Below are 13436 nucleotides of genomic sequence, written 5' to 3' on the forward strand. Positions count from 1 at the left end.
TGGCTAAAAATAAATACATATGTATGTAATAAATAAATATAGATGAATAAGTATAAATATTAAATTAAATTAAAAATATAAATTGTATGTATTATGTATCAACTGGTTTAAAATAAATATATATGTAATCTTTAAATATAAAAAATTAAAAAAAAATAAAAAAAACGAAAAAAAAAAAAAATAACATAAAAAAAAGAAATAACGAAATATAAAAGTAATAAAAAAAAAAAAAAAAAAAAAAAAAAAAAAACAAAACAACTAAGAAAAGAAATAAATATAAAATAAAAAAATAATATTATAAAATTAAAATTTAACAACATCCATTAAAGCGGCCCACTTGTAAAGTTGTAATCTACAACTGTACACCCTCGAACCCGTTTGTTGTACTTTATTATAATAAACTTTATTCGTATACAATTATTGAACTATTAAATGTACGTATATTATAATTATAACAAAAACTAATTGTTGATACCTATTTGATATAGAATTTGACATCAATAGCTATAAACAAAAGGTTAGGTTAGGTTAACTTCATACATTCATATTGGAACTTTAGAACATACACTCGTAATTCGTATGCACTTTGAAGCAAAATTAAATTCAAATTTATGAGTTTAAAATAAAATAATTACACGTAAATGTTGTTATTATTTTAAAATATATCGGTGGACGTTGACGATAGTCTAATTAAACCTCTGACGGTTGAAATAGGTTTCCAAAATACCGTAGGTAGCCGAATGTAAAAACAAAACCGCCCGGCGGATGAATCACTGTCGTCTGTACCACGGTAGACCTATGCTGTTGCGTGGCCGCCCAGTTTTTTGCATTGTTTTTGACTCTTCTTATATAGTTTTTCCAAGTTCCACTGATTATTTCATTGTTATCTGTATGACTGTATTATTACTGCAAACATTATCTTCGTAGTGCTTACATTATGAAAAAATTACAAAAGTAGTGGGCGTTACTTATATTACCGTCTACCCGTAAGATTAGAAGATCTTTGGTTTATCATGTTAAATACAATTAGTAATTATCTACTCGCGATCTTTATTTTCTAAACATTATGTGTGCATTATGTGTGTATAATGTAGGTATATACAACCAATTAGTTGGGTTTCACTCATAGACGCTGAACGGCGGGTTTACAATCCACCGCAGCTGGATTTCTTACCTGATTAGTTGTAGGACATTGTCTGCGATCCGACGAAGTCGTATTGCTCACCTAGGTAACTAACTTGAATGAAGAATGTTAAACGATTTTCACTTGATATGACGGACTTGCTAGACATTCCAACACAGATTTCAAATTTACATTTTTTTACATACGAAAAGCACCGGATAACCGTATTATTCAATTTCAGATTTTCGTGGGTGAAATGAGATTTTTATACAGACACTGAAACTGGAATGAATTTCAAACATTCCCGCGCTCGAAACCAGACCTCCAAGACTTATCAAAAATCCTCATCACCTCCTAAATTTTTGTTTTTTAACCACCCATGACGTCAACAGGAGTGACTTCTATAAGTAATTTCAACGACATTGTCGTCAGCATCGCCGAGTCTCACAAGCCTCCGAGTTTCATGACAGCGAGTTTCTTTTGCAGCTAGTACAATTTATAAAATAATACTTTATTCGCCAACTGACCGTATATAATATTTTAAAAACAATATTTCAATCAAATCGTGGTTCAAATATTCCTGTTATCGGTTTATCACTAATCGGAAGTGTGATTGTTATCAATAACTGTTATCACTTTTACATCAGACTATCAGAGCGTTTGTAATTAGTACTTCGTATTGACAACGTGCATGTTTGACGCTTGCGGGACGTCCTAACGTCGACATTTCGTACACTCGTGTCTCGTACATATTTAATGTTCACTGATGTACACAGTAGTTCCTAGTTTTAATACAATACCTACTTGAAAATTATAAAAAAAAACTATAACTGTCTGCAAGTGTTTTCAACATATTTTGTAAATCAGTCATGGTATGTTTTGATTGAACAATATTATTATTGGGTTAGTCTTAGTTTTCGTAACTGGAAGTTTTGTAATTTTCTAGACCGAAACCCGCAAAGGCACCGTTAAGGTAGAGTAACTGCGACAGATCGAAAAGGAGATCCAAAGTCAATGGCATGAACAGAAGATTCACGAAATTGATGCACCGCCATCCAAGAATACCAAGAGGAAAGGTGATGAAAAATATTTGGCTACCTTTCCATTTCCGTACATGAATGGCAGGCTACATTTAGGGCATACTTTTTCACTTTCAAAATGCGAGGTACGGATTGTTCTTTAAATATCTCCTCAAAATAAGAAAAACCAATGTCAAATGTATTGATTTTAGTTTGCAGTCAGATTCCAACGTTTGAAAGGCAAACAAGTCTTGTTTCCGTTTGGTTTCCATTGTACTGGTATGCCTATCAAAGCGTGTGCAGATAAATTGAAATGGGAGATTCAGACATTTGGCTGTCCACCTCGTTTTCCAGATGATGATGATGAAGAAGAAATAGAAGTCGAAATAAATACCGATATTATTAAGGACAAGAGTAAAGGCAAAAAGGTTCCTATTAGAAACAATTAAACATGTACACCTTACTGATTGGCATTTTTGTATAGAGCAAAGCAATTGCAAAAGGCAGTAAAGCAAAATATCAATGGCAAATCATGAAAAGCTTGGGTTTTGAAGATGATGAACAAATACGAAGTTTTGAAGATCCTTTAACGTGGTTAAATTATTTCCCATCATTAGCTGTTAATGATCTTAAAAGTATTGGTATTCATGTAAGAATGTGAAATCAAATATTTGTACAGTTTCTATAATTTCACTAAGTGTTGGTTCTAATATTTAGGTCGATTGGCGCAGAACATTCATAACTACAAATGAAAATCCATTTTTTGATAGTTTTGTTCGTTGGCAATTTTTACGCCTTCGTGATAATAATAAAATTAAATTTGGAAAACGGTATACTGTATTTTCACCAAAAGATAATCAGCCATGTATGGACCATGATAGATCCAAAGGTGAAGGCGTTGGTCCTCAAGAATATACTTTAGTTAAAATGAAATTAGTTCAACCCTATCCTGAAAAACTCAAATTCACCAAAAAGTATTACTATATTATTTATATTGTATGATATATAATTATATGCTTAATTTACAAATTATCTGTTCAGGTCTTTAAAAAATAAACCAGTATTTTTGGTGGCTGCTACTTTACGGCCAGAAACTATGTATGGTCAGACTAATTGCTGGGTACATCCTGACTTAGAATATGTTGCTTTCAAATTAAATGACGAAAGTATTTTCGTTTGTAGTGAAAGAGCTGCAAAGAACATGTCATATCAAGGGTTCACAGCAAAAAATGGAGAATATGAAATTATCTCCAAACTAAAAGGACAAGTAATTTTAAACATTAAACCATTTTTATTTCAATAATAGTATCACTTGCCCATATTTTAGGATATTTTAGGTGCCAAGTTGAACGCACCACTTAGTTTCAATGAAATTATTTACACTCTACCAATGTTATCGATTAAGCCTGATAAAGGTACTGGAGTTGTTACAAGTGTTCCTTCCGATTCACCTGATGATTATGCAGCTTTAACTGATCTAAAAAAGAAACCGGCATTCCGTGAAAAATATTATATAACTGATGAAATGGTTCTTCCATTTGAACCTGTGAGCAATTTTTGTTAGATTTTAAATAGAATCAATAAATAATTTTTTTAAATTTATTCTATTACTTAATATCTGTATAATTTATGTAATAATACTTTTTTTTTTAAACATAATGTTTATTGAGTAATTTATTTTAGATACCTATTATTGAAATCCCAGACTTAGGAAACTTATGTGCTGTAACAATTTGTAATGAATTAAAAATTCAAAGTCAAAATGATAAAGATAAATTACAAATAGCCAAAGAGAAAGTTTACTTAAAAGCATTTTACGAAGGCGTGAGTCTTAATTAAATTTAAATTGTTTGAATGTTTATTTTCTAAATTAATTTTAAATTTCAGATACTTATAGTTGGAGAATTCAAAGGACAAAAAGTGCAAGATGTTAAAAAAGTTTTACAAAAAAAACTTACAGACTCTAAAGAAGCTGTTATTTATTATGAACCCGAAAAAACCATTATGTCTAGGTACGTTAAATATTTTAATTTATGTTATTTCAGAATTGTATTTTTTAACTGATTTGTAGGTCTGGCGATGAATGTGTTATTGCTTTATGCGATCAATGGTATTTGGATTATGGTGAAACAGAGTGGAAAGCAGCTGCAGAGTTAGCATTAAAAAGCATGAATACTTACCATGACGAAGTTAGGAAAAACTTTACATCGTGTTTAAACTGGTTACACGAATATGCTTGTTCTAGAACTTATGGATTAGGTAATTTATTAGGATATTTTATTTTATATTTTAATTCCACTTTTAGCAAATTAATTATACAATATACTTAAATATATAAGGAACAAAATTGCCATGGGACGAATATTGGTTAATTGAATCTCTATCTGATTCCACTATTTATATGGCATATTATACAATCGCACATTTTCTACAAGAAGGAACATTTAAAGGAGAAAATGGAAACAGTTATAATATCAAGTGAGTTAATATACATTTCTCAATTTTTAAAATGTTTACGTAATTTAATTTCATACATACATACATATGAGTATTGGGCCCCACCAATAAAACTCATGTGGGGCCCAGGAGTTCAAAAATGTAGTTGCATTAGAATTTTAGGTTATTATATAAAAAAAAAAGTTGTAAGTTTTTAAAAATATACAATCATTATGCTAATTAAAATTAGATTACACTGTAAAGCAAATACTGTAACATTAGTTATATAATTAATTCGTCATGAGACTCCAAAAGCCATTGCAGAATTTATTTTTAAATAAATTTAATGGAACGATTTTTATTTTCGATAGTATTTTTCTACATAATTTGATACTTATTACTAAATTTAGTTTTTTTTAGTTCTGTTAGTTAAAAAATTGTTTTTTACATATGTTTGTTACTTCATGCATTATAGGTCTTAATAAATTATGACTTTTTGAAAATACAGCCGTTAATTATCAATAGTTAAAGGAAAAATGTAATATTTCTTATTTAAATAACAACTATTTAATGCAAAAAATATTTATACTTGTTTTTTGATATAAACAATCTATTATGTTTGCACTTTAGGCCAGAAGAGTTAACTCCAGAAGTTTGGGATTATATATTTTTAGATAATAAAAATTATCCTAAACAATGTAAAATTAATAAAAAATATTTGGACGTTATGAAAAACGAATTTGAATATTGGTATCCAGTAGACTTACGATGTTCTGGCAAAGATTTGATTCAGAATCATTTAACATTCTTTATTTACAACCATTGTGCCATTTGGGCTAAACGGCCAGATCTTTGGCCAAAGAGTATAAGAGCAAATGGACATTTATTATTAAATTCAGCCAAGGTAAAATGATTTTTTTATATGTAATTAGTATTTATATTTTAAATATTAAATGTTGAATAATTTATGTTCTGTTTATGCTAGATGTCTAAATCAGATGGAAATTTTATGACATTAGAAGAAGCGGTTAATAAGTTTAGTGCTGATGGTATGAGATTTTGTCTAGCAGATGCTGGAGATGCAATTGAAGACGCAAATTTTGTTGAAAATATGGCTGAAGCAGGTATTTAATTTTTCATGTTTTAAATAGGTATTAAATTACTATTTTGTATTTAATATAGATAAATTATTTTGTAGGTATTTTAAGACTCTATGCTTTTATTGAATGGGTTAAAGAAGTGCTAGCTTCTGTGGCAACACTTAGAAATGGACCAACTGATTCGTTTACAGATACTGTATTTATGAGGTAACAATAAGTCTTGCTCTTTGTTTATTTTATTTTGATAAAATGGTTAAATTTCTAATCTAAAACATTTTTTTTCAGTGAAATAAATCTTAAAATTCAACAAACTGGTGAATATTATGAAAAACTTTTATTCAAAGAAGCTTTGAGAACTGGTTTCTTTGAATTACAAGCTGCTCGTGATAGGTATCGTGAACTTTGTGGCAATCCAGAACTTGGAGGTGAATGTATGCACAAAGATCTGATATTACATTTCATTAAGGTTCAAACGATTCTATTGGCTCCAATCTGTCCACATGTCTCTGAGCATATTTACCAGCTTTTAGGAAACGTAATTGTTAAAAAATAATAGTTTTTTTTCTTTTTTATTGACTGATTTTAATTTTTTTCTTAATTTTATAGACTGATAGTGTGGTCAAAGCAAGTTGGCCTCAAGCTGATGAAGTTGATTATAAGCTCCTTCAAAGTGGAGAATACTTGATGGAAGCTGCCCATTCATTTAGACTGCAACAAAAAAATTTGTTGAACATAGGAGCAAAAAAGAATCAAACCAAAGCCAAAGTGGTGGAAAAACCGACAAAAGCTGTTGCATGGGTTGCAAAAACATTACCCCCGTGGCAAACAACCATTTTGGAAACAATGAAAGAGCTTTACTCCGTATGTGTAAATTAGATGTTGAAGGGGAGCCCAGGGAAGAACCCTTTACCCCAGAGTTTTTTATTTCTAAGAGAATTGCTAGCGGTCTGTTGTTAATTAGTTAATTGTAGGTAGTACTCTTCGGAGTTGTGTATTTATATTGGTGTGTGTGCCACTCATGATAAGAAAACAGATTTAAATTCTTTTTTAATCTTATAATATTATATCTATCATATTTTTAATTTATAAAATTTAATTGGAAAATATTTCAGATTTTGGAAAAGGTAAGATCTTTAAATAAAATTTAGGAGGGATTAAAAGTGTGTAATCTTCATAAGAAATTCAAATTGGTTTTCAAGAAAGTCCATAGGTTTAATTGGTACGATTATATATTGTATGTAATTGTACCAAATAATGATCGCTCGCAATAAAAAGTAGAATGTCACATGCAGTGGTGGTGCGAAAATAATTTTTTGAGGCATAGAACTCTAGACTAAGTAAGGTGTGTGGGTGGGTAGGTACTAGGTAGGCAGTACATTTATGTATATTGTATACAAAGTATAATTTTTTTCCTTTTTTTTAGTCTAGACATGACCCATAAGGTGGGTGGCAAAAAAAATGTGCTATTTAGTACATTTGTCTCCATCTTGCAAACCTAATATAGATTATACAGATAATTTGATTCGGCAGAATCAGTTTTAAGTTGGATATCCTTGATATTATTGCAAATTTACCTGATCATCAATCCTAAATTAGAGGAAATTTCCTTCAACAGCATTTTAAAAGTAAAAAATTCCTGATTTCAAAAGCGACAGGAAAAATAAAACATAAAATTGAGGAAAAACGGTAATTTCTTTGTGTTATTGAAATTTAAAAAAAAGTTGAGCGTAAATCCACAGTTAATTTTTATGCGCGTTTAAATTAACAATTTTGACAAATTCGCCAAAAAAATCACAAACATTTGCAAATTATTTTAAGTGAAAAAACTATAAAAAAATTTCTTTTTGTATCAAAAATTTTAAAATTGAATATAAAATGCCTTATAAATTTGTCTACCTTAAAAAAAAAAATTTGAAAAAAATTTGAATTAAATTTGTATGAGCTTTTAAAGTTGAAATTTTTATAACATTGGATATTCAGTCGATTTCTCATATAGCTATTTTCTTATTTTGTTGTAACTCAAAAACTGCCTTTAAAAAAAAGAAAAAAATATAAATTATGATAATGTAATTAGATCTAACAGTTTCTACGGTTTTTCTATGTTTTGTGATTTATCTATCGTTTCCGGATTAATACAATATACGATTTATTGACGATGTAATTGAAGGTGTCGTCTACTGTCAGTTATCTATTGACAGATCACGCTTTTCGGAAATAAAAAAGATCATAGGTAACCAGACACACATTCTTTACTACGCCCATGGTTTTAGAATAATTACATTTTACTGTTTTCATCTACGCTTATAATTTCAGTGTACCGATAGTCCTGTCATTTATCATAAAACAGTAATCTTTCATGATTTATGTGGTGAATTAGACAAAAAAAAGTTTTTAGATCACATGAGTAGGTATAGTTGGAGGACCGCTACGATTCTAGGTATCAAAGTAAACGTTTTTCACACTGAAACCCAAAAATCGAACAACAACTGATAACTCTGATTTTAACATATATCATTATAATTTATAAGACATGTTTTATTTGTGATACATCGTTTATATTCGTGTACGCAGGGAAATGGCAATGTATTACCGGACAATAAAATAATTTCTTCTGCTCTGGGTAAAAAAGAATCACTAAAAAAATACATGAAACGAGCAATGCCGTTCGCACAGATGGTGAAAGAGAAGCTGATCAAGGTCGGCGACTCCGCTTTCAACGTTAAATTGGACTTTGACGAAAAACGCGTGCTCGAAGTGAACAGATCCTATCTAGAAAACACTTTGGATGTTAGTATGTCGTAATTAATAATATTGTAATGACTAATGTCTAATTTGTATGGAAACAATTATCGTTCCTACACGAAAGTAGCCGGTAAAAGTTACATACGTTAATTCTTACATAAATGATATGTGTGAGTTCATATAATAGGTAGGTACTTACATGAAATTGGGGTGTGTATAAGTTCCTACGTGACGGAAAAACGGTATATTATGAAAATTCCTACACGAAAAAAAATTACTTGTTAGTTCTTACTCTACATTTTTTAAATTATTGATACTTCCAGCTTTTTCAAGTAAATGCAAATATTAAACAAGATCCATAATTAGTAACACAAAAACCAAAAATAGTAAAAAAAATACGCTGTAAAAGAAAATTTTCTGAATGACAACATTTTAGATTATACAACAAACAATATTGACCAGTATGATTATGTTAAATATTTAGGTATCCGAAATAATTCATATTATAAATTATAAAATATTATTTTTATTTTTTCTTCGACATTTGTGCCCGTTTGACTGCTTTAATATATAATATATAGATAATATGTTTTTTTTATGAAATGTATCATGATTTTTTTTTTTTAAGATATTGAAATCATTAAACAAATTTTGTACTTCTTTTTAACATACAAATGTCATAATATGTTATCACAGGTATTTCGGATATACAATTAGTGTAAGAACTAACAAACGTGCGTTTTTTTTCGTGTATAGGAATTACATGCATAATTTTTTCCAAAATGCAGCAACTGCAACTCACCTAGGTCTCGTGTAGGAACTTGCATTCACCCATTTCTATTGTACGCACTATACGTTTCGCAACAAAATACGATGGTTTTTATGGGCATTTCAGTTGGAACATTTGGACATCAAACACTCTGACAGCAGCGATGCACCAGAAAATATTCGTAACGAATGTTGCCCCGGGGAACCGTACATTACGTTTTTGCCACCTGACGCGTCGTTGAGTCTGCTCGTCGTCAATCCGCAGCCGCAAAAGCCGTTTTTCCAACGAGAACTTGCGGTGTACGACGGCGACACAGTCGAAAAGCTGATCAAGAGGCTGAAAAAAATCGATCTAAAACTGAGTGAGTGCGCATTATTGTCATTTAACTACCAGTGGCTCGGGAGGAAGAGCTTGGTAATTTAAAAATTAGGGCTGGATTTTTAATGTCTTAAAAAATATGCTTCTATGCCCAATACAAATTCTGAATAATGTACTAAAAAAATCGCCACATTTTCAATTTTTAATAATTTCGATGTGAATTTGGTTTAAATGCCAGTATACATTTCAAAGAATTATTGTAATTAAAAAATGTTTTACAGACAGAACCGATTGTTTTCGACTTCTTTTAGAGGACGCTACACCCGCATGACGTGTTTTCTCTGTCTTACAAGTGTACAACATAGCAAAAACTGTTTTGTGCGAGATAGAACCACTCAGCCTGTAGTCCTAGTAGAGACACCAAAAGTTTACACAATATAGAAGATAATATTATCTGTGTCTTAGCTTTTTGTTCGTTTGATATCATTAGTAAAAAAAAAGTTATGACATTTTTAAAAATCTGATATTTACGTCCTCTAAAATGAAATAACTCATGATATCGGTCTTATCAAAAAAAAATAAAAACTCTACGATACAATTGAAATTCTCTGCTATTCGTTGTGAAAATTTGATTTCTTAGTTGTCACTGTAACCTTCTTGTTTCTTTCCCCTCGCGAAACAGTTTTTGATATGTTTTTAATTTGTAAGACAGAAACAACACGTGTGGGTGTAAGGACTAAGGATCCTCTTAATTTGGAAAAACACGCTCACCTGGTCCATTAGATTGAGTTTAATGACATGATATTATGATACATCGTGATTGAATAATAACATAATTAATTTGTGCCAATAACTTTTTTCTGTTAACCAGCGTCCAACAAAATAAGTCTATGGCGGTACAAAGATCCTGTTTTGGGACCGAGGTTGATACCCAATTACTTACAACCGACGGAGAACTGCATCGCGATGACCCCGGAAACATTGTTGTTCATCGATACAGAAAAGAAAATCATTGGATACGGTGACAGTCCGTCAAAAAAACAACCTCTTGGAGGTAGCATTGTCTATCTTGTTCAGTAGTTATGTTGTCTTGAATGTTCTGTTTTATATTAATTTAATTCAAAATCCGTTTTTCTGGATACTGACTTTATTTTACTGTAGTCATAAGGAATACCATTGATATCAACGGAAATGCCTCCTAACTTTGTTCTTTCTTCTTTTGAGGAAACGGGAACCCAAAACAATTAAATTACTTTGAAAATTGATTAAACATAATAAGTGTATTTGATTATATCACATTCAATAAAAAATTATATAAACGTTGACGTTATTTAATACCTTTATGATCATATTGTTTTTAATTGTATATTATAAGTGAATCAGGACGTGCTTTGTGTCAGTTTAATTATGCTACAAAAAGATATATATTTAATATCACTCGGCCAGAAAATAATTGTATGTGTATTATAATGTATACATTATTTTAGAAAAGACCAAGACTATTAAAACAAAACTGGCTTGTTTTTAGAACCTCTTGGATCCCTGTTGTGTCCGTTAGCTACCAGTACTTAATTACAATTGTTTGTAATAAGATTTTACAACAGTTCTACCAAAAGAAAATTATTTACACCAGCGAGTATTTAAAAATATTGGTACTAAAATATAAAAGTTACCAAATTCGTTTCAATTCGTACATCATAACAGAATTATAATTTATTTATTTCTATTTAAATAAGTTTAGAAACCAGGAATTTAGCACCCTTGCAGAGTGAGCTTTTCTAGCTTGTTTTAATTACAACAACTTTCAATTTGTATCAAATTGTATAATAATACTTAAAGCGACTTGTAGACGAAATATGAACTACACAAACAATAACAACAAATATGAAAACTTTTGTCTACAATTATCTATTATTTATTCTCATTTATCGGCATGTAGGAAGAATTGCAAAATTGTTCAGCATTGTTTAATTGATTATTATTACTTAAAAATTACAATTTTGTGTTTTATATTACAACAACTGTTTATGGAAAAACAGCAGCTGTGGGCAAATTTGAATATTTTTAATTTTCTTGTGAAATCGACCAACACAATAATGTTTGTGATGCGATTGATCAAACAAATTAAGATTGAAAATAAAATTGTATATTTATAACAAATAATGTACAGCTTTTCGACTAAGATAATAATATATTTAAAAAAAAAAAATTATTTATAAACGTCAAATGTTGGTAACTTTCGGGTAATAATTAAAATGTAATAAGTTTGTATTCCCTCAAGAGCTTTCCAAAAAAATGTCATAACAAACATACAAAAAAGTAAAAATTGTTCACGACAAATATTTTAATTAATAATAGACTTTGTGTAACATTAAATACAAAATTAAAAAAAAAAAAAATGTCAACTGATAACTAATGAACAAAAATAATCGTAACAACTTATATCTACGAAGCCCTGACATTACAGTCATGAAATATATATATATAATAACAAATATAAAATTATTTTTCTAGGTTTAATTTGTATCTTGAACATCAATTTCAAACTTTTCAGTTACTAATCATAGTTCAATAATCGATAGAAAATAATTATTTTATATTTGATAAGTTAATAAATTATAGCCCGTTTTGGAAAGACCCTCGAGCCTGTTATTTAGCATATAAATATAATAATAAATCATAATATTACAACACATAGGCGTAAGGTAGTAATAATAATAATAGTAGTAGTAATAAAAACAATAAAAAGAAGTGAAAAATAAATAGTTACAACATACAAAACTATCACATTTCGTTTCAATTCAACGATAAGACCACAAATATGTATTATTTCACATCAGTGATTTGGAAAAACAAAAAAATGTTGTTTTATAATTAAAAAAAAAAGGAAGAATAATAATTATAATGAAAAATAAATAAATTAACTTTAACAACGGATAAGAAATGTATGTATTTTAAACGATTTTTTAAGACAGTGGATTGATTATTGCAAACAAGCTTGGACTTTCTCTATCCATTCTTGGGCGGTTGTCATATCACTAGCAGAGAAATTGTAAGTTCTTCTGTTTGTACGCAACTATAGATATAATAAAAAACATTGTTTACAATATAATATATTATATATGGTAAGAAAACAAAAAAAATTACTTACATCAAAGAAAGATTTGTCATCAGTTTTTTTAGGTGCACCAGGTGTTGGGTTGGCTTGAGACACAGACATTACTTCAGCAAGATCTAAATTTGACAAATTATTATTTAATAAAGTATAGTTAATAACTTTGCATGTAACCCGCCAAATTGCAAATAAAATTAAACATAAACTATCGACAATCTATTGTTTGATTGTTATAACATACCTATGGAAATGTGAACTACATCATTAAGAGGACTTTAATTTTAGAAATTACAGAGTAAAATGTATTATTGTTAACGTTAAATTTGCCATGTGTATATTTATAAGACAGACAACAAATGAATGGTGTGCTACGGTGTCCTCTTAACAGGGAACAGATTTGTAGCATTTGCATATTTTTCATGGTTATCGTATTAAATGCTATGTAAGCACAAAATATTTCCTAAGAGTTGTGAGTTAAAATATGAACATTTTTTAAATTTTAGTGAATATATTTAATAATTTTAGTCATATTTCATCTTTTATATATATAATATACGGGAGACGAGGTGACCGAGTGGTCTGACGCGTCCGCTACAACGCAGCCGGTCGCGGTTCGATCCTCGGCCACCGGGCGGCATTTTTCTCCGGACAAGTCGCGGTGACCGGAGAACAAGTGCTGCCATCCCCCACCCCCGGGGCATGTCAGAAACCTACGGGTGCCCCATTCGAAATTCTGCCAAATCAAACACACACGTGTTCCCCCCTACCGTCCCAAAAACCTACAATACAAACCTATACAACACAAAAAAAAAAA

The 13436-nt window shown here is 29.8% G+C and overlaps 2 protein-coding genes across 2 annotated transcripts in view; one reads left to right on the forward strand and one right to left on the reverse strand.

Moving 5' to 3' along the window:
• The first annotated feature begins 1786 nt into the window (after nt 1-1786).
• LOC111029649 (leucine--tRNA ligase, cytoplasmic) lies at nt 1787-10850 on the forward strand. Its single transcript, XM_022308748.1, has 19 exons — nt 1787-1995; nt 2070-2288; nt 2355-2570; nt 2627-2791; nt 2860-3116; nt 3184-3409; nt 3470-3688; nt 3826-3966; nt 4030-4154; nt 4214-4401; nt 4482-4620; nt 5209-5482; nt 5564-5702; nt 5777-5885; nt 5964-6213; nt 6285-6539; nt 8250-8465; nt 9316-9550; nt 10379-10850. The coding sequence occupies exons 2-19, from the start codon at nt 2238-2240 to the stop codon at nt 10585-10587; spliced, it is 3414 nt and encodes a 1137-aa protein (XP_022164440.1). The 5' UTR covers nt 1787-1995; nt 2070-2237; the 3' UTR covers nt 10588-10850.
• Nucleotides 10851-11678: 828 nt separating this feature from the next.
• Nucleotides 11679-13436, reverse strand: part of LOC111029648 (myotubularin-related protein 13) — a 15421-nt gene continuing 13663 nt past the window's right edge. Inside the window, exons 32-33 of the mRNA XM_022308746.1 lie at nt 12659-12741; nt 11679-12583 (exon numbers count right to left, since the gene is read on the reverse strand). Of these exons, the coding sequence (XP_022164438.1) occupies nt 12491-12583; nt 12659-12741 (176 nt within the window). The 3' untranslated portion in view covers nt 11679-12490. The remainder of the gene's footprint in view (nt 12584-12658; nt 12742-13436) is intronic.

This window comes from Myzus persicae, unplaced genomic scaffold, assembly GCF_001856785.1.
Source record: "Myzus persicae strain clone G006 unplaced genomic scaffold, MPER_G0061.0, whole genome shotgun sequence".
Classification (NCBI taxonomy): Eukaryota; Metazoa; Arthropoda; class Insecta; order Hemiptera; family Aphididae; genus Myzus; species Myzus persicae.